Source organism: Tamandua tetradactyla, chromosome 19 (genome assembly GCF_023851605.1).
Source record: "Tamandua tetradactyla isolate mTamTet1 chromosome 19, mTamTet1.pri, whole genome shotgun sequence".
NCBI classification, from domain to species: Eukaryota; Metazoa; Chordata; class Mammalia; order Pilosa; family Myrmecophagidae; genus Tamandua; species Tamandua tetradactyla.
The window spans coordinates 8,559,269-8,581,234 of NC_135345.1; the positions used below are offsets into that span (position 1 = coordinate 8,559,269).

General features: G+C 41.3%; 1 protein-coding gene across 5 annotated transcripts in view; it reads left to right on the forward strand.

Moving 5' to 3' along the window:
• The window catches only part of STX18 (syntaxin 18), a 143,258-nt gene that overhangs the window by 66,363 nt on the left and 54,929 nt on the right, over positions 1 to 21,966 (forward strand). For 4 of the 5 annotated variants that reach the window (XM_077136374.1, XM_077136370.1, XM_077136373.1 and 1 more), the window contains one exon: positions 2,062 to 2,129. In XM_077136374.1, coding sequence (XP_076992489.1) covers positions 2,062 to 2,129 — 68 coding nt within the window. Of the gene's footprint in view, positions 1 to 1,608; positions 1,948 to 2,061; positions 2,130 to 21,966 lie in introns of those variants that run through there. The other variant, XM_077136372.1, reaches the window with a different exon arrangement.

Genomic DNA, 21,966 nt, shown 5'->3' on the forward strand with positions numbered 1-21,966 from the left:
GAATAATTTGCCGTGGAGAGAATGATAGGTAGGGTGTTCAGGGAGAGGGAAAACCGCATGGGTATGTGAGTAATGGGAAGCCCCATGGCAGGACTTCGGGATTGAATTGTGAAGGACTTTGAGTGCTGTGTTCAGGAATTGGACTTGAGCTCAGCCCTGAGGTTACAGGTTGGCCAGCCATCAACAAATTCAGCCGGCAGAGCTGCTTCAGTTGGCTGTGTGCATTTTAGATCAGAATTCACCACTGCCAAATGTGTTGTGCCCATCACTTGCTTTACTCTTTTATGTTGTTTGACTGGTTCCTAAAGGCAGTTGAATTTCTGATGCATGGTAGACAGGGGGGTTGGGGTTAGGGGTGGAAACTTTTGAGAGTATTTTAACAGGGGAGTTAACTTGGTCAAATCTTGCATGTGACAAAGTGAACACCTTGTTTCAACATCTCTTAATTTTTTTCCCAGCAGACTTCAAGTCAGAGTTACAACCTTAACCACAAAGTAAGAATAGGAGTGGGCAGAATGCAGCAGTGGTGACCTAGAAACATGCTCAACTTGAACTCAGGCAGCCCTGGTTCGAATCTGAGCTCTACCATATACTACATGTGTAACTTTGAATACATCTTTTAGCTTCTGTGAGGTTCAGTTTTTCAAACTGGTTAACAAGAAAATCATGTCAATGCCCACCATGGTAGAGAGTATGACTGAAAGTACTTCCTAGGGTCAGGGATATAACAGCTTGCAATAAATGATTGTTCTTTCGTAAATAAACAATTATTGTGGTCATACTTAATTTTTTCTTCAATTCATGCTCCTGAAATGTCTTAAAGTATTTTCCTGGAATATTATGAGTCTAGGCTCTGTATAATTTAACTGAACACCTATTGACCAATCTTCAAACAAGTGCTGGAGTTTCTTTTGTGATAATGCTTTTTTTGTGTGTTTATACATATACTCCACAAATATTTCTCGATCCCTTCATGTGCTTCTTTTTGTGCTCAGAATGTGGTGAAAACAGTGTGCACCCTTTCCTCACATAGTTCAGAATTTCAGTAACAGAGGAATGTGTTTATAAAAAGTCCAGAATACATGGCAGTGTATAATTGGGTGCCATGTGGGTGGTATAAATAGGTTCTTTTAAGTTCAGAGCAAAGTGAACTTTAGCCTGGGTTGGCCTTAACAGAAAAAACTTTTGTAGAAATGATGAAAGTTTAGCAGCCCTTTCAAGGCTGGGGCTACGTGTGTTTGTAATAAGTACAAAGGGCACTAGTAGGAAACCTGTGTAAGTCGTGTGTGGTAACAGACAGAAGCAGCCACTCAGCTGAGTTCTCATTCTCTCCTTCTGGAAACAAACTTGTCTCTGTCAACGATGAGCCTCAGCTAATTCCTACCTCTCTTTTATCCTGCTGGCCCTTCTGCCTCCTTTTTATGAATTTTTCAGCCCCTACCTCCATGGGACTCAAAAAGCATGATACGTGCTTTAAGCAGGTTTCTATTATAATAAAAATCAGCTATTACAAATATAACCTTTTGTCCTTTTGTATTCTTTTTGTTCCTCCATGGAAGGAGACCCTAGATAAGATGGAGCTTTGCTTTAACTCTGCTGCTCCACTTGGGCCCTATTAGTAAACCTGACAGCTCCAGGCTTAAAGCCAGTCCCTCAGAACACTTAGAAGAAGGAATGCTTGTCTATTTGGACCTAATTATATAATAATAACTGTAAAAAATTAGATATAAGAGACGTAAAGGAAGGAATTAACCTTTCTTGAACATGCACTGTGTAGTTACTAGACCCATAGGATCCCATTTCATCTTTCTGTTCTGCAGAGGTCGTCCATTCCTGATACCACCAGTCACAGTGACTAAGCCCATAGGAAACCCAAGTCCAGGGTTGAGGAGAGACCGTCCCAAAGTCACACAACATTGTTGCTGAAGGGTGAAACCAGAGTTGCCAGTTTGTAGCTTCAAAATCTTCCTGCATCCCATATTCTATTCTGCATTAATTTAAAACTTATGATTATGAATGATATCTGTCTTGTCTATTTAAACTGTTTTCTTTTTATTTTAGATTTCTCACATTGGCAAACTGAGGGATTTTCTTCTAGAACACAGGAAAGATTATATTAATGCTTATAGGTAAGTGCGTACTTTTTACCATGACTTTGGTGACTCTATTCTTTTCCATGTCTATGTTCCCTTGTTTCCTTATTTTGTACTCAGTAACTCACAGTTGTCACAGAAATGGGTTTGGCAGTGGGAGAATATCTGCTAGGCACAAAGGAGCTCCCATGGCAAGATTGGCTTCACCATACATGTGTGTTTAAACTCCTGGCGGAAAAACAGCACTATCTTCTAGCTTGATGCATCCATGTATTTGAATCTCTCCATGTACCATTATCTTCTATCAAATGAAACTCTCTCCAAGAATAGTGATTCAGCAAAGTGTTTCAAGTTGGGGACTCATGTATTGTATGTCACCTGAACCTTTAGCAGGACAGTTTTCAGTGCCCTATGAAGCTTTGTCTCACTGTCCCAGCCAGGATACAAGGTATTGCCATTTTGATGGCATCCTCATGTGTCTATTTCAGTTCTTTGCAGTAGTGTCATGGGATCATACTTTTCCTTGCCAGTTCTCTGGCCCCAATCCTGATGGTCACCTTTTTTTTCCTTTTCACAAGCATTTGGTACTTGCTAGCAACGCTATAAACCCACCTTGGCTGGGCCTTCATTTTTCAGAACACTTTTTGATAAATCCATTTGTTCATCCCTATGAAGCCTCACAATTACATTCCTCCTGGTGGCTAGATCCAGTCTCCTGTTGGCATCTTGGTCCTTTTAAAACATCAATTTGATTATGTCTCCACTTGTGTAAACCCCCCAGGAGCACCCCAGTCCAGTTAGCACTGACGCGAGCCTCCAGACAAAGATGTCTGCCCTCACGGAGTGTGCATTCTAGTGGAGTAGAAAAGACAGTAAGCACCAGATTTGTAGTGTTAGGTGATGAGTTTTCTGGGAAAGAGACAAAGCCAAGCCAGGTTGTAGGGACTGACCTTGTTGGGGAGGATTTAGGGTTTGGGATAGAGTGGCCAGGCAGGCCTCATGAGATTCCCTCATAGTCTGCTCCTCTGTGAAGTAGGCAGACCTCTGATATGAGCTTGTGCTGATTCTCTCCTCACCTTAAAATTTGAGACTTTTCTTCTTTCATTCTGTCCATCTGTTTCAGAGAAATACCTTTCTTATTTTAAGGGTAACTCATATCTACTCATATTTCATCCATCCCACCTATTCTAAACTCTGTTGTTGTATTCATGACTCCCATATATTTTTTATCTTCAGGCTTTCCTTTTTTTTTAAATTTTTTTTTATTAATCAAAAAAAAGAAAAGAAATTAACACAACATTTAGAAATCATTCCATTCTACACATGCACTCAGTAATTCTTAGTATCATCACATAGATGTATGATCATCATTTCTTAGTACATTTGCATCGATTTAGGAAAAGAACTAGCAAAACAGCAGAAAAAGATATAGAATGTTAATATAGAGAAGAGAATTAAAATAATAATACTAATAATATATATATATATATATATATAAAGGAAAAAGAAAAAAAATAAAAACAAAAGATACAAACAAACAAACAAACAAAAAACTATATTTCAGGTGCAACTTCATTCAGTGTTCCAACATAGTTACATTACACTTAGGTATTATTATGCTGTCCATTTTTGAGTTTTTGTATCTAGTCCTGTTGCACAGTCTGTATCCCTTCAGCTCCAATTACCCATTATCTTACCCTGTTTCTAATTCCTGCTGGTCTCTGTTACCAATGATATATTCCAAGCTGATTCTCGAATGTCGGTTCACATCAGTGGGACCATACAGTATTTGTTCTTTAGTTTTTGGCTAGACTCACTCAGCATAATGTTCTCTAGGTCCATCCATGTTATTACATGCTTCATAAGTTTAGTCTGTCTTAAAGCTGCATAATATTCCATCGTAGGTATACGCCACAGTTTGTTTAGCCACTCGTCTGTTGATGGACATTTTGGCTGTTTCCATCTCTTTGCAATTGTAGATAATGCTGCTATAAACACTGGTGTGCAAATGTCCGTCTGTGTCTTTGCCCTTAAGTCCTTTGAGTAGATACCTAGCAGTGGTATTGCTGGGTCGTAATCCATTCTGCCAGTCTATGTCTTTTGATTGGGAAATTCAGTCCATTAACTTTTAGTGTTATTACTGTTTGGATAATCTTTTCCTCTACCATTTTGGCTTTTGTATTATATATATCATATCTGATTTTCCTTCTTTCTACACTTTACTCCATACCTCTCTCTTCTGTCTTTTCGTATCTGACTCTAGTGCTCCCTTTAGTATTTCTTGCAGAGCTGGTCTCTTGGTCACAAATTCTCTCAGTGACTTTTTGTCTATAAATGTTTTAATTTCTCCTTCATTTTTGAAGGACAATTTTGCTGGATATAGAAGTCTTGGTTGGCAGTTTTTCTCTTTTAGTAATTTAAATATATCATCCCACTGTCTTCTAGCTTCCATGGTTTCTGCTGAGAAATCTACACATAGTCTTATTGGGTTTCCCTTGTATGTGACAGATTGTTTTTCTCTTGCTGCTTTCAAGATCCTCTCTTTCTCTTTGACCTCTGACATTCTAACTAGTAAGTGTCTTGGAGAATGCCTATTTGGGTCTATTCTCTTTGGGGTGCGCTGCACTTCTTGGATCTGTAAATTTAGGTCTTTCATAAGAGTTGGGAAATTTTCAGTGATAATTTCTTCCATTAGTTTTTCTCCTCCTTTTCCTTTCTCTTCTCCTTCTGGGACACCCACAACACGTATATTTGTGCGCTTCATATTATCATTCAGTTCCCTGATCCCCTGCTCAAGTTTTTCCATTCTTTTCCCTATAGTTTCTGTTTCTTTTTGGAATTCAGATGTTCCATCCTCCAGTTCACTAATTGTAGCTTCTGTCTCTTTAGATCTACCATTGTAGGTATCCATTGTTTTTTCCATTTTTTCTTCTTTGTCCTTCACTCCCATAAGTTCTGTGATTTGTTTTTTCAGATATTCTATTTCTTCTTTTTTTTCAGCCCATGTCTTCTTCATGTCCTCCCTCAATTTATCAATTTCGTTTTTGAAGAGTTTTTCCATTTCTGTTCGTATATTCAGCATTAGTTGTCTCAGCTCCTGTATCTCATTTGAACTATTGGTTTGTTCCTTTGACTGGGCCATATCTTCAATTTTCCGAGCGTCATCCATTATTTTCTGCTGGTGTCTGGGCATTTGATCAGATTTCCCTGGGTGTGGGACCCGGCTGGTTGAAAGGTTTTTCTGTGAAATCTCTGGGCTCTGTTTTTCTTTTCCTGCCCAGTAGGTGGCGCTCGTGGCGCTCGTCTGTCTGCGGGTCCCACCAGTAAAAGATGCTGTGGCTCCTTTAACTTGCCAATCCGAATTTCATAGTCGGCCCGGGAAACCGCGTGTGGAGGGGGGTCGCCGGCCGCCGTGGCTTGGGGGAGTGCCGGTCCAAATTGCCCAGCTGGCCCGAGACGCCAAGCGTGGCGGGAGGGCCCCGCTATCCAACGTTCCCAGTCAGACCGGGGAGCCACGTGTGTGGAAGGGACCCCAGTCACCAGCCGCCCCAGCCGGGAAAACCTGCGCCCCTCGGTATCTCACCGCAGCGGATTCTCCCTGCCCATTCAGCCGTTCCAGAATGGGGTACGCTGTGTTTTTGGTCTCTGTAGTGGCTCCAGGAGCTGTTTCGTATTGTTTCTGTTTCTTTAGTTGCTGTTCTGGAGGAGGAACTAAGACCCACGTGTCTTACTAAGCCGCCATCTTCTCTGGAAGTCTTCAGGCTTTCTTCTTGAGAACACTTCAGCTTATTTATACACAATCCTTAAGCCACTTATGCCATCACTTTCTTTGTTTCACTTTATTGCCAAATGTGGGAGGAAAGTCAACATTATGGGTGGGATATGTGGAAATTTGTACCCCAGAAAAAAGTGTTCTTAATCTTAATCCATTCCTGAGTGTGCATCCATTGTAAATAAGAATTTTTGAAGATACAGTTTTTTAGTTAAGGTGTGGCCAGCTGAATCAGTTTGGATCTTAGTCCTGTTACTGGAGGATGAATAGGGAAGGACACAGGGAGAAAGCCATAAGAATGACCAGAAACTGGAAATTAGTGGAAGCCAGAAGAGAAAGGAGAGGATATCATCATATGGATTGCATGTGACAGAAAAGCCAAGGATCAAGGATCACCAGCAGCCAGCCCCAGAATGCCAGGCTTCTTCTGGGAGGAAGCATCACCTTGCTGACTCCTTGGCTTGGGGCTTCTCCTAGGCCCCAAAGCATGAGCCAGTCAGTTCCCATTGTTTAAGCCAATCCATCCTATGAAATTTGTTTTATAAATGGAAAACTAAGACAGGGAACTAATCAAGTTTCTGTAAAAGGCTTTGTGGTCCACATGTGGTTTCTATTGCATTATCTTCTATCTTCTTTGACAACCCTTGAAAAATGTAAAAACTGATTTTAGCTCTCAGACTGTACAGAAAAATGCCGTTGTGGGCTTTCATTTGCTGACCCCAGAACGTGATCCTCTTTGTCCTCACCATTCATCCCTCCCTAGCTGTTTTGGTTTGCTAGCTCCCAGAATGCAATATACCAGAAACGGAATGGCTTTTAAAAAGGGGAATTTAAGAAGTTGCTAGTTTACAGTTCTAAGGCCAAGAAAATGTCCCAGTTAAAGCAAGTCTATAGAAACGTCTAATCAAAGGCATCCAGGGAAAGATACCTTGATTCAAGAAGGCCAATGAAGTTCAGGGTTTCTCTCTCATGTGAGAAGGCACATGGTGAACACAGTCAGGGCTTCTCTCTCGGCTGGAAGGGCACATGGCGACCACGGCATCATCTGCTAGCTTTCTCTCCTGGCTTCCGGTTTCATGAAGCTCCCCGGGAGGCGTTTTCTTTCTTCATCTCCAAAGGTCGCTGGCTGTGGACTCTGCTTCATGGTGCTGCAGCATTCTCTGCTCTCTCCGAAGCTCCTTCATTCTCTAAAATGTTTCCTCTTTTATAGGACTCCAGAAATTTATTAAGACCCACCCAAATGGGTGGAGATATGTCGTCACCTAATCCAGTTTAATAACCACTCTTGATTAAATCACATCTCCAGGGAGATGATCTGATTACAGTTTCAAACATATAGTATTGAATAGGGATTATTCTGCCTTTATGAAATGAGATTTTGATTAAAACATGGCTTTTCTAGGGGACATACATCCTTTCAAACCAGCACACTAGCCCTGTAAAATATGGCTTCTGTTTCTATAACTTTCCTGAAACGTTTCCTCTAAGGCACATTGTAACTTCCTAATTACCTAATCCAATAGCATCCTTTTAAACTTAATATAAATACAGTCATATAGCATGCATTATTTTATATCTGCCTTCTTTAACATGACATTTTATTTTCTTTTCTGAAATTTTATTGAGATGTATTCACATATCATACAATCCATCCAAACTGTACAGTGGTTCACAGTATCATCACATGGTTGTACATTTTTTACCACACTCAATTTTAGAACAAGATATATTTTTAAAATAAGAATTATATAAGAAATGGGTCAGAAAGATTAAAAATAAAAGAATGGGCAAAGGTATACCAAACAAATACAGAAAACAAAAATATATCAGGCAAACTAGAATCCAAGCCCAAAGGTACATCAAAGGACTCTTTATAATGCCAACAGCTGAAATTCACAATGAAACATAACAGTCATGAAAATCCATTAGACACATGAAATGTTTTTGAGAGTCATCCATGTAATCGTGTGTTGGAGTATTTTGTTCTTATTGCTGAGTGGTATTTCATTGTGTGAAATAACCCCAATCTGTTTATCCATTTATCTATCAGTGGGCATTGGGTTGTTTCCCATGTTGGTGCTATTATGAATAAAGCTTCTGTGAGTAAGTGAGCATTCTTCTAATGAATCTTTGTATGGATATGGGTGTATTCGTGCCCCTTGAATAAATACCTAAGAATGAAATTGCTGGATCATATGTGTCATGGTTAGGGACAGGTGTCAACTTGGCCAAGTTGTGGTACCTGTTCATCTGATTGGGCAAGTGCTGGCCTGTCTGTTGCAATGAGGACATTTCATAGGATTAGGTCATGATCACGTCAGCTACATCCACAGCTGATTCCATTTGTAATCAGCCAAAGGGGAGTGTCTTCTGCAATTAGTGATGCTAAATCCAATCATGGGAAGCCTTTTAAGGAGGACTCAGAGGAGACAGGTTTCATTCCTGCTTTGGCTGGTGAGCCTCTCCTGCGGAGTTCGTCCAGGCCATCCATTGGAGTCATCGGCTTCGCAGCCTGCCCTGTGGATTTTGGACTCTGCGTTCCTACGGTCACGTGAGACACTTTCATAAATTTTATATTTGCAAGTGTTCCCTGTTGGTTCTGTTTCTCTAGAGAACCCTGACTAATACATCTTGGTACCGGGAGTGGTTCTTAAGGAACAGAATCTTAAAAATGGGTTTTTATGAATGGTTTTCTACTCTGACTGGGCTCAGAGACACTAAGGACTCTGATTCCCGTAATCAGAATGACACTCCCAATCCATGGACTGAGTTGGCAAAGGAGATAGTCAAAATATCATCATTCGATTCTCCTAATGCTTCGCTTGTACGAAGCCAGACTCTGGGGGATAATGTTTTTGACACCTTTACAGAGTTTTGTAGGAATAAGAGTTATAGAGATGTTGGTTGGTTGTTGTTAGATACACTGTCTACATTAAAGGGTGAAAGGGATGGGCTTAAGGCTTCAAACAAGAAGCTTAAGTGCCGTCTGAAAGATGTAGAGGTTTCTATGAGTATCCTGAAGGAAAATTTTATTTCCTGTAGCCGTAGACTTGAGATCTCTGAAAATCAGACTCAGAATCTTATTGTTAGAGTAGCAACTTTACAACGTAAACTGAAATCTCAGTCTTGCATGGTGTCTGCCGTTAAAGTGAGGGCATTGATTGGAAAGGAGTGGGACCCTGAAAAATGGGATGGTGACATATGGATTGATAATGATGTTGGGGGTGAGGTTGAAACCCTAGACCATGCTGAGCCTTCTTTAGATAACCCTGTAATAGTCTGCCCTGAGGACATAGCCGCCCCACCTCCACCCTGCCTTGAGGAGTTGGCCACCCAACCTCCTCCTGAAGGGATTAGCCCTAGAGTTATTAATCCTGTTTCACCAGATGAAACTGCAAATGAAAGCCCTGAAGCAAATGGCTTGGAAGATATTTCTAATTCTTTTCATGACCCACCCCCACCACCCCTCATTTCTTCTAGACCTATAACTAGACTAAAGTCCCAACAGGCCCCTAAAGGTGAGGTACAAAGTATCACACATGAGGAGGTACGTTATACTCCAGAAGAACTGTGTGAGTTTTCCAATTTATATAGACAGAAATCAGGGGAATATGTGTGGCAATGGATTTTGAGAGTGTGGGATAATGGTGGGAGGAATATAAGGCTGGATCAGGCTGAATTTATTGATATGGGCCCACTAAGCAGAGATTCTGCATTCAATGTTATAGCTAGAGCAGTTAGAAAAGGTGTTAACAGCTTGTTTGGGTGATTGGTTGAAACATGGATCAAAAGGTGGCCAACATTACCTGAGGTTGAAATGCCAGAACTGCCCTGGTATAATGTAGATGAGGGGATCCAGAGGCTTAGAGAGATTGGGATGTTAGAGTGGATTTATCATGCAAAGCCTGCTCTTACACCCCAGGAATGTCCAGAGGATGCAGCTTTTACCAGAACAGTGAGAAATAAATTTGTGAGACTAGCACCATCATCCCTCAAGAGCTCTGTGGTTGCACTTCTCTGTAGGTCAGATATTACTGTAGGAACTGCTGTCACTGAGCTGGAATCCTTAAACACAATGGGGATGACAGGATCCCGAGTTGGCAGAAGCCAGGTGGCAGCACTTAATCACCAAAGACAGGGTAGACGTGGGTATTATAATAGACAACAAACTCAAAGGAGGCATCAAAATTATATGACACGCAGAGATTTGTGGCATTGGCTAGTAAATCATGGGGTGCCTAGAAATACAATAGAAGGGCAGTCTACTAAATTCTTGTTGGAGCTGTATAAACAAAAGAGTTCTAGGTCAAGGGAACAGAAGTCTAACCTGAATTACAAAAACACAGAGTCACGGCCCCTTAACCAATTTCCAGACTTGAAACAGTTTACAGACCCTGAGCCCCTTGAATGAAGGGGAGGCCAGGTCCCTATGGGGGAGAAACCTGTTACAGTGCCACAAATTTATACTGTTAACCTTCTTCTAAGTCTTCCCCAAGGAGACCGACGGCCTTTTACTAGGATAACTGTGCATTGGGGAAAAGGAAATGATCAGATATTTCGGGGATTATTAGACACTGGTTCAGAAGTGACATTAATTCCAGGGGACCCAAAACGTCACTCTGGACCACCAGTCAGAGTGGGGGCTTATGGAGGCCAGGTGATCAATGGAGTTTTAGCTCAGGTCCGTCTCACAGTGGGTCCAGTGGGCCCCCGGACCCATCCTGTAGTTATTTCCCCAGTTCCGGAATGTATAATTGGCATAGACATACTGAGCAACTGGCAGAATCCCTACGTTGGTTCTCTAACTCGTGCAGTGAGGGCTATTCTGGTGGGAAAGGCCAAGTGGAAGCCACTAGAACTGCCCCTACCAAGCAAAATAGTAAATCAAAAGCAATACCGTATTCCTGGAGGGATTGCAGAGATTACTGCCACTCTTAAGGACTTGAAAGATGCAGGGGTGGTGATTCCCACCACATCCCCGTTCAACTCTCCTATTTGGCCTGTGCAGAAAACAGATGGGTCTTGGAGAATGACAGTGGATTATTGTAAACTCAACCAGGTGGTAACTCCAATTGCAGCTGCTGTTCCAGATGTAGTATCATTGCTTGAGCAAATCAATACATCCCCTGGTACCTGGTATGCAGCTATTGATCTGGCAAATGCTTTTTTCTCAATAGCTATTAGTAAGGACCACCAGAAACAGTTTGCTTTCAGCTGGCAAGGTCAGCAATATACTTTCACTGTCCTACCTCAGGGGTATATCAACTCTCCAGCCCTATGTCATAATCTTGTTCGCAGAGACCTTGATCGTTTCTCCCTCCCACAAGACATCACACTGGTCCATTATATTGATGATATCATGTTGACTGGACCTAGTGAGCAAGAAGTAGCAACTACTCTAGATTTACTGGTAAGGCATTTGCATGTCAGAGGATGGGAGATAAATCCAACAAAAATACAGGGGCCTTCCACCTCAGTAAAATTTTTAGGTGTCCAGTGGTGTGGGGCATGTCGAGATATCCCTTCTAAGGTGAAGGATAAATTGCTGCATCTGGCCCCTCCCACATCCAAAAAAGAGGCACAACGCCTAGTTGGTCTTTTTGGATTTTGGCGACAACATATTCCTCATTTGGGTGTGCTACTCCAGCCCATTTATCGAGTGACCAGAAAAGCTGCTAATTTTGAGTGGGGACCTGAACAAGAGGAGGCTCTGCGACAGGTCCAGGCTGCTGTGCAAGCTGCTCTGCCACTTGGGCCATATGATCCAGCAGATCCAATGGTGCTGGAAGTGTCAGTGGCAAATAGAGATGCTGTCTGGAGCCTTTGGCAGGCCCCTATAGGAGAATCACAATGCAGACCCTTAGGATTTTGGAGCAAAGCCTTACCATCTGCTGCAGATAACTACTCTCCTTTTGAGAAACAGCTTTTGGCCTGCTACTGGGCCTTAGTAGAGACTGAATGCTTAACCATGGGCCACCAAGTTACCATGAGACCTGAGTTGCCTATCATGAGTTGGGTGTTGTCTGACCCACCAAGCCATAAAGTTGGGCGTGCACAGCAGCACTCTATTGTAAAGTGGAAATGGTATATACGAGATAGAGCCAGAGCAGGTCCTGAAGGCACAAGTAAGTTACATGAAGAAGTGGCACAGATGCCCATGGTTTCCACTCCTGCTGCCACATTACCTTCTCTTTCCCAGACCAGAGCTATGGCCTCTTGGGGTGTTCCTTACAGTGAATTGACTGAGGAAGAGAAAACTCGGGCCTGGTTTACAGATGGTTCAGCACGATATGCAAGTACCACCCGAAAGTGGACAGCTGCAGCATTACAACCCCTTTCTGGGGTGTCCTTGAAGGACAGTGGTGAGGGGAAATCCTCCCAGTGGGCAGAACTTCGAGCAGTGCACCTGGTTGTTCATTTTGCTTGGAAGGAAAACTGGCCAGAGGTGCGTTTGTATACTGACTCATGGGCTGTTGCTAATGGTTTGGCTGGATGGTCAGGGACTTGGAAAGACCATAATTGGAAAATTGGTGACAAAGAGGTCTGGGGAAGAAGTATGTGGATAGACCTTTCTGAGTGGGCTAAAAACATGAAGATATTTGTGTCCCATGTGAATGCACACCAGAGGGTGACTTCAGCAGAGGAAGATTTTAATAATCAAGTGGATAAGATGACCCGTTCTATGGATACCAGTCAGCCTCTTTCCCCAGCAACTCCTGTTATTGCCCAATGGGCTCATGAACAAAGTGGTCATGGTGGTAGGGATGGAGGTTATGCATGGGCTCAGCAACATGGACTTCCACTCACCAAGGCTGACCTGGCTACAGCCACTGCTGAGTGCCCAATCTGCCAGCAGCAGAGACCCACACTCAGCCCCCGGTATGGCACCATTCCCCGAGGTGACCAGCCAGCTACATGGTGGCAAGTTGATTACATTGGACCACTCCCTTCATGGAAGGGGCAGCGATTTGTTCTAACTGGAATAGACACATACTCTGGATACGGGTTTGCTTTCCCTGCACGCAATGCTTCTGCCAAAACTACTATCCGTGGGCTTACAGAATGCCTTATCCATCGTCATGGTATTCCACATAGCATTGCTTCAGATCAAGGAACACACTTCACAGCAAATGAAGTGCGGGAATGGGCACATGCTCATGGAATTCTCTGGTCTTACCATGTTCCCCATCATCCAGAAGCTGCTGGATTGATAGAACGGTGGAATGGCCTTTTGAAAACTCAATTACAGTGCCAACTAGGTGGCAAAAACTTGAAAGGCTGGGGTAATGTTCTCCAGGAAACTGTGTATGCTCGAATCAGCGTCCACTGTATGGTGCTGTTTCTCCCATAGCCAGGATCCATGGGTCCAGGAACCAAGGGGTGGAAATGGGTGTGGTGCCACTCACTATTACTCCTAGTGATCCACTAGGAAAATTTTTGCTTCCTGTCCCTGCTACCCTGAGTTCTGCTGGTCTACAGGTTTTAGTTCCAAAACGGGGTGTGCTTTCTCCAGGAGAAACAACAGTGATACCATTGACCTGGAAGTTAAGATTGCCACCTGGCCACTTTGGGCTACTTATGCCTCTGGATCAACACACCAAGAAGGGGATTACATTATTGTCTGGGGTAATTGACCCTGACTATCAGAAGGAAGTAGGACTGCAACTACATAATGGAGGTAAAGAAGAGTTTTCTTGGAATATAGGAGATCCCCTGGGGCGTCTGTTAGTACTACCATGCCCTGTGATTAAAATCAATGGAAAACTGCAACAACACAATCCAGGCAGGACCACTAATGGCTCTGAGACTTCAGGAATGAAGGTTTGGGTCACCCCACCAGGCAAAGAACCACGGCCAGCTGAAGTGCTTGCTGAGGGGAAAGGGAACATGGAATGGGTAGTGGAAGAAGGTAGTGATAAATATGAACTTCGACCACGTGATCAGTTACAGAAACGAGGATTGTAATGCTGTTTTGTTTGTGTTATACTATTTAAGTTGTAAGATATCAAGTTTAAGAATGAATGTTGCCCAAGGATTTGCATGCTATTCTGGAGAGATTTAATGTGTTTCCAGTTATATGCAGGACAGTTGAGTATTGTCAGGTAAAAGAAAAAAATGTGTGCTTATTTGTTTTCATTTGGAAATTAAGTATGGTCTAAGGTGATATATATATATATATATGTGCCAAGGGGTGGACTGTCATGGTTAGGGACAGGTGTCAACTTGGCCAAGTTGTGGTACCTGTTCATCTGATTGGGCAAGCGCTGGCCTGTCTGTTGCAATGAGGACATTTCATAGGATTAGGTCATGATCACGTCAGCTACATCCACAGCTGATTCCATTTGTAATCAGCCAAAGGGGAGTGTCTTCTGCAATTAGTGATGCTAAATCCAATCATGGGAAGCCTTTTAAGGAGGACTCAGAGGAGACAGGTTTCATTCCTGCTTTGGCTGGTGAGCCTCTCCTGTGGAGTTCGTCCAGGTCATCCATTGGAGTCATTAGCTTCTCAGCCTGCCCTGTGGATTTTGGACTCTGCGTTCCTACGGTCACGTGAGACACTTTCATAAATTTTATATTTGCAAGTGTTCCGTGTTGGTTCTGTTTCTCTAGAGAACCCTGACTAATACAATATGGTAAGTGTATGTTTAGCTTTAAAAGAAACTTCCTAGTAGGTTTCCTAAGTGGTTTTTATCGTTTTCCTCTCCCACTAACAATGTATGAAAGTCCAGTTGCTCCACATTCTTGTCAACATTGGGTATGGTGGTGTTTCTTTTAATTTTTTTTTTTTTTTTTTGCTTTTATCATACAGTTGTGTCAGTCCAATCATAAAAGAAAACAATCTTTTAATTTTAACCATTGTAAATGAAGTGTGAAGTGGTATCTCTCCATTTTTAATTTGGCTTTCTCTGATGACTAATGATATGGAGTGCCTTCATGGCTTTTTCTCAACTCTCTTCAACTTTACCACAGCCCTGGGCCCTGCTCACCATGTTTTTTTTACATTTCTTCCCCCCAAATCCTTGACTGCCCAAATCCTTGATTGCCATTACAGGGTTTTTCTCTTCCTTTGACCACTCTTTTTCTGATTCTTGGCCCTTACTCATTAACACTTTTGTCTTCTTTGTCTCTATTTTGCATTAGAAAAAAATGTATATCCATATATCATCATCCATCTGTCTATCTCTCCATCCTAAGTTCTTACTCCTTGTTAAATGTTCTGATAAGCACTAATATATTTTATCTCTTAATGGACCTCACAACAGCCCTATGAGCCACGTGCTGTAATTACAGTCATTTTACAGGAGGGAAATGCAAGCATATGAAGAAATAACTTGCTGAAGATCTGCAGCTAGTGAACCACTGCACCAAGGTCTAACCAGTCTGCTAACCCTAAGACCATGCCCTTTACCACCACACATTCTTACCCATTTTCATGGCTTCCTTTCTTATCACTATACCAGTTATTTCTAAATGCATGTCTTGAACCTCAGGCTCTTCCTTTCTCAATTTGTCCTTACCCCACCTGCCCAGCACATCTGGGCAGAGCTCCCTCCATGTGTCAGTTTTGCTCACTTCCTTCAGCTCCCTCCAGAGTGCTTTTATACAGTCTTGATTTGCAACTTGCTGAACTATTTGTTACCACCATCTTCAACTACTCTCTCTGCTCCTTGGCCCTTCCTCTCCTAGTCTGTCTGGAAGGCATAGTTTTAATCATCAGTATCACCTATGTGATAATGTGGTTCTCCACTTCTAATCCCGTCTCATGGCCCACAGAATGTGGACCATCCATGCTTCTTTTTTTTTTTTTTTTTTTTTTTTTTTTAAAGGAAAGACAGAGAGAAGGAAGGAAGGATAGAAGGAAGGAAGGAAGGAAGAAAGGGAAACATCTTTAAACATTTTCTTGTTTTATTGTATTCTGTTTCTCCGTTTTTGTTACATGGGCTGGGGCCGGGAATCGAACCGAGGTCCTCCGGCATAGCAGGCAAGCACTTTGCCCGCTGAGCCACCGCGGCCCGCCCCCATCCATGCTTCTTAAAAGACTTTTACTTAACCTCACCTACTTTTCCATCCTCCTACCTTCCCTTTTATGCACACTGTAGCTGCATTCAGAACAATAATTTATTCCGCCTCTGTGCCTTTACTCTCACCGTTTGCTTTGTCTCTTGCTCTTAACACTAGTCTGTGCATGTCACATGTTCACATGCTCTCATCCTGAAGGACCCACTTCTCACCACCACCTTCTTCATAAATCCTCCCTGGCTCTGTCTTCTTATCCAGAAGGATCTCTCCTATCTGAATTCTGACAGCTATTTTTTGGTGCCTTTCTTACTGTATTTTTCACACATGCCTTATAGAAGAGTTATTGTTCATTATCTCTTCCACCAAATTTCTTGAGGTGAGAAACTGAGTCTTATGCATGTTTCACTGTTGCAGAGATGAATAAGTTGATTCATTTATTCATCAGTTCATTCACTCAGCACATGTTTACTGAGTGCTACTCTATACCAAGCACCATGGTAGGCATTGCGAATGCAATGATGAGCAAAGACAAAAATGGTTTTCCTTGCCTTTGTGGAGCTGGTTGAAGGATTCACATAAACAGACATAACATTACAGACATGACAGGGACTACAAAAATAGAGTAACGATGGCTTTTGAGGGCCTGTGGGAGGAATTTAGGCTTGTCAGGAAAAGTGTTTTTGAAGAACTGACACTTGAGCTGAGATCTGAAAGTAGGTGCTAACTAGGTAAAGAAAGAAGGAAAGATAATCCAAATGCAAAGGGAAAAGAATGTACAAACACCCTGTGCGACAGTTCCTTCCCTGTAGTGGGTGCTCAGTAGATGCTTCTTGAACAGTGAAGGGAAGATGCAAGTCATCTAAAAATGCCATTTTGGGAGGTAACAAGAACTCTTGTGCTTTTGGTGAGGATTTTTCTGATTTATTTTTAGAGAGGGTTTTGATTAAGGTTATTTTTAAAAAGAGGGAAAGCATTTTGATTGAGTCTTCCACATGTTTTCTTGAGTAGATTCTGACTCTCACCAGGCATAGGACACAGGGACGTTGCAGTGCAGGTATCTTGCCTTCCACCCTCCCCTTACTTACTTTGCAGCTGGCTTTGGTGGGAGACTTTTACCAGAGAAAACTCATTTTCAATGTATTATGGGAATTATTAGAAAAGTTAGATTTGGCATATGAAATTTTATCATTAGCATATTTTTAGGTTTCATCTATAAAACAAGGTGTGTATGCATTTCAGGAGCCTTCCTCTCACAAAGTTAGAGAATATGAAGCCAGTCCTCTTTTTTTTTAACTTAGTTAATATATGTAGAAATGTAAATATTTCATATAATTCTTTAACAGAAAAAAAATCAAACCTCAGGTGAATTTTAAATAATCCCTGATACTTAGTCTACTTCACATTAATATAGGCAAATTTATACTGTTAAATATATTTCATTTGTAAAATTTTGGATACATTAAAATGGTTACTCTGATGAAGAGCACCAAGAAAACCTTATTTTTAAGTTGTTCGATTAAAATAGTTAACACTAGATGGCAGTGTAAATTTTACTTTCTAATGTTGTGTATTGTATCAAATACCTATTTAATTGGCCATAAAAATAAACTCTGCAGTGATTTTGGAAAACTTTGTAGAACTGGTTAAAAAAAAAAGCTATCAGTTTATAACTGTTTTCTTTAGCCTCTGAAACTTAGATGAAAAATGTGATTGTGAAGATCTTTTTTCAGAAGTCCATTGTTAACAAGGTGAGTGCTTTGAATATCTGATAAATAAAATTTTATTGTAGCACAGGCATGACCATTCATTTTCATATTATCTCTGACTGCTTTTGTAGTATAACAACAGAATTGAGTAGTTGTAACATAGACTGTGTGGCCCACAGAGCTTAATATATTCACAGTTTGGCCTTTTAGAGAAAAAGCTTGCAGACCCATGCTCTAAAATATGGAGGTGATAATTATTCACCAGGTAGTTTAAACAGTCAAATGAGATATAATTGAAATGTATTGCAAAAAGAAAAATGCAGAGAATTTATTTTAAAGATGGTAGTTTCAGGATACTATTCCATACTATGCAGTGGTTCTAAACTTTGAATTCTAATTGTGATATTAAGGCCATTATCCTCAGTGCCATGCAGCTCCCTCACACTGTTTCAGTATTCCCAGACCACTGTCTTGTGGATTAACTGAAGTCCTTTTCCTCTGACGTCTCTTAGTACAGCAGGCAGCTGGCCTAAGCCTTCCACTTACCCAGCTACAGCGGCAGTGACCATTAAACTGAGAGGACTCTTAGGACCAGTCCCAGTTCTGCCACCTACTAGCTTTGTGGCTTGAGCAGGCCACATATCCTCTGTAGCCTCCAGGCTTTCTTGGTCTTGAGCAGTCTCTTGCCTCATTATAGAAATACAGTCTTTTACTCCCTTGCAGCCAGGGAGCAGCACTAGTATATGCTGGGGTCCTCACACCTGAGCTCCAATCCCAGTTCTGCCAAGTGTGTACAACTTACTTAACATCTTTGTTACTATTTTCTTTTTTATAAAATATGGATAATGGCAGGATTAAAATTAGAAATGTGTGTGAGAGTTCCTGGCACATAAAGGATGCTTGAATTGGAACCCCATGTGACCTGATGAGATTGGAGGGAGTCAATAAACATGATTTCTATTTCCTTCCAGAGAGAGAGGTACAAGGGTCAGTCCCAAATGATGGAGCTCAGCATAGCAACTTCATCATTGGTAACATTTAAGTTGGCACTGAGAGCTTAGGTCTGCAGGCGAGTGGCTCTGCTGATGCTCTGCTCCTGAATGAGGCAGACTCACCCGACCATCAGCGCCATCATACAGCCGTAGTCTCTACAGAGAGAGTGGGACACAGCAGAACCTCAGCAGTTTGAAAGCACGCAGGTCTCTAAGAGAGAGGAGAGAGCTGAAGGAGCTCTGACTAGATGCATGCCCAGTTCCTTTTGCCAGGCCACAAGAGAAGGTGAGGAAGGAGGTGAGAGTGTTACTCTAGGGAAGTTGGTTCATATAGAAATAAAAGGATGAGGGAATAAGCATTTCCCCAATGCCCTGCATTCTCTCCAGATGGAGAACAACTGCCCTTATCTTCTCCCGTTAAGTTCTTCCTCCCAAAGTAGGCAGGTTGTTTAAAGCTTTTTATTATTAATTTATTTTTTTTTTGACATCTGCTCCCATCCAGTGCAATTTACTGCCATGGCCTGCTCCTAGGAACATTTGGAATGGATTATGATTATGGAATAGAACGAATACATATAGAAATATGGCCTTCAGATCTATGAGGCTTCATTAGTTTGACATAATTAGTAAGCTGTGATTTTTTTCCAGAACATAGAGCTCAGGCTTTATTGACCCCTTTAATTTTTTGATAGTGACATTTTACTAGAGCACAATAGCTTGCCACATAGGTAGTAGCCTCTGGCTATAGCTCTAAATGATTTTAATAAAAAATAATTTCTCTCCTTCTGGTAAATACACCTTTTCTACAATATCCTGGCAACAAAACCTACCACAAGGGGAAAAGCTTTTTTGGTTTCTGTTGTTGTTACTAATAGAATAAACATATTGTCAGTTTCCAGTTTAAAAGGCTAATATATGTAAGTATATGCTAAAGGAACATCACCCTTTAATTGTTTTATCAAATGAGCCCTTAGACCTTTTCAGTTTTACTGGGCTGAGTTTCCATTAAGTTAAAATGTAGAGTAGGAGGATGTTGAGCTAATGTTCATGGAATTTTGAATTCGTCAATTTGTCATTTATAGATCTGCTCTCTCCATGGGTTGCTTATTACCCTCAGAAATAAGAGATGGGAAATCGTTGTCTGCAGGAGCGGGGAAGCTCATGGATCAGGAGCATGCGACCTAATTGTCAGGCAGCACTAGGGGACCGTGTGTGATTCATACTCATAATCAGTCACAAAACTGGTACTTTGTTCTCCATCTATCCAGTTCCCACTCAATCCTAACTGTGCTAAATGGAGAGGTGTTAATTACTGGGTACCCTGACTCCAATCCCAAATTGTTCTTCATTGCTTCCCACTCCCAATATTTTCCCAGGAGCCAGCCTTTTCTAGTGGCCTTCAGAAAATTAGGACAAAAATGGTCTGTTAAATTGAACATGAACCAAGCAACCAGATATGTTTTGAGTGCCCACTGTGTGAACACCACCTGCCATGGACCATTACAAATTTTAGACCATACCATATTTGTATTCCCTTTAGCCCTGTGGACAGTACATGTTGAATATTTAGTTGTATTGAATTAGCCTCAGCCCTTAATAGATTAAACATCTATTTAAAAAGATAAAAAAGATAGGCTCTTTAATAGATTAAAGAAACTTCAGAATCTGTTAAGGAGAAAGGGAATATTACTGTTACATACAGTACAGTGGCCACAAATAAAGAAAGTGCTTCTTTATTTCTTTGGCTTCTCCTTTGGTTTCTCAAGATTTTATCAGAAAATGTCTAGTAGACCATTTGCCCTGGTTTCTTTTTTCAAAACAAAGTATCTGTCATGGGGCATTTAGTCTTCAGAGCATTACTTTTGTCCTTTTAAATTGCTTTAAAAGTACAGACATTAATAGTGGCTTCTTTCCTGCGTATTTCCTTATTGTCTGCTCTTCTTTTGTGTTCCTAGTTTCTTTTAATGCCTCTTGCTTACCCAGGCCCCAAATCTCAGCATCACCTTTGATGATCCTTTGCCTCCTGTATCTGTTGTGTTCCTGACAATTTTGCTTCTTGGAGCTATCCCTTCTTTCTAGTCCCCTGCCATGGCTCAAGCTCTGCCATTGCCTCTTTCTTAAATTTCAGTTGAGCAAAAATTTTCTGAGAATTTATTACATGATACTAATGAAATCAAAGATGATTGAGACAGGACTCCCTGCCCTAATTGAATAACCTGTTGCTACATTTATTTATCTTCCATCAAGCTCAGTTCTTCCATTGGCTACCCTAAAATTCAGAAACTTATCTCATTTACCTATTCTGTGCTCCAGTTATGCTGAACTGCTCACTCTTCACCAGACAAGCCCCCTCTCCTGTTTACTTAAACATTCTGTGACGCACACAAAACATCTGCTTTTTCCTTCCCCAGCTCTTGCCTCCCCAACAGTCACTTCCCATCTTTCAAGAGTAAGTCCATCAATCACCCTCCTCCTAATCAACTTGTCAGAAATAAGCATCCTCTTTTCTGAACTGTCCTTTTTCTGTAATATCAGAGAGAGCCTAGTTGTTGATTAAGAGTATAAACTGCAAGGGGGTACAAGAGTAGTTCAGTGGTAGAATTCTCACCTGCCGTGTGGGAGACCCAGGTTTGATTTCTGGCCCATGCATTTCCCAAACAAACAAACAAGGAAACAAACAAAAAAACCAGCCAAATGAAAATTCAATAAATGGTGTAGCTGCAATAACGGGATACTCACATGGAAAAAGAATGAAATGTGGCCCTGCCGTACAGCATACAAAAGAAAAAAAAAGAGTATAAACTGCAGAGGCAAACTACCATGGTTCAAATAATTGCGGGCTATGTGACCTTTGGCAGGTTATCTAACCTCTCTGTGCATGTTATTGTTATTGGTCTGTTGAGATTGTCTTTCTCTTCTGAAGTCAGTGTAAGTAATTTATGTGCTTCTAGGAACTGGTAAATTTCTTATAGGTTAACTAATTTGTTGGCATACATTCTTTCATAGTATCCTCTTATAATCGTTTTTTATTTCTGTAGGGTCAATAATAATGTCCCCCTTTTCATTTCTGATGTTAGTTATTTGCATCCTCTATTTTCTTTAATCGTCTATTTCATTTGTTTCTGCTCTAATATTTTTTTTATTTCCTTCCTTATGCTTGCTTTAAATTAGTTTGCTCTTCTGCTTGGATTTAGTTTGCTTTTCTTTTACTAGCTCCTCCAGTTTTGAGGTTAGATTTCTGGTCTAAGATCTTCTGTTTTAATGTAAGCATTTAGAGCTATCAATTTTCCTCTGAGCCCTGCCTTTGCTTTGTCCCATAAGTTTTGATATCTTGTGTTTTCATTTTCATTTTTCTTAAGATAGTTCCTGATTTGCCTTGTGGT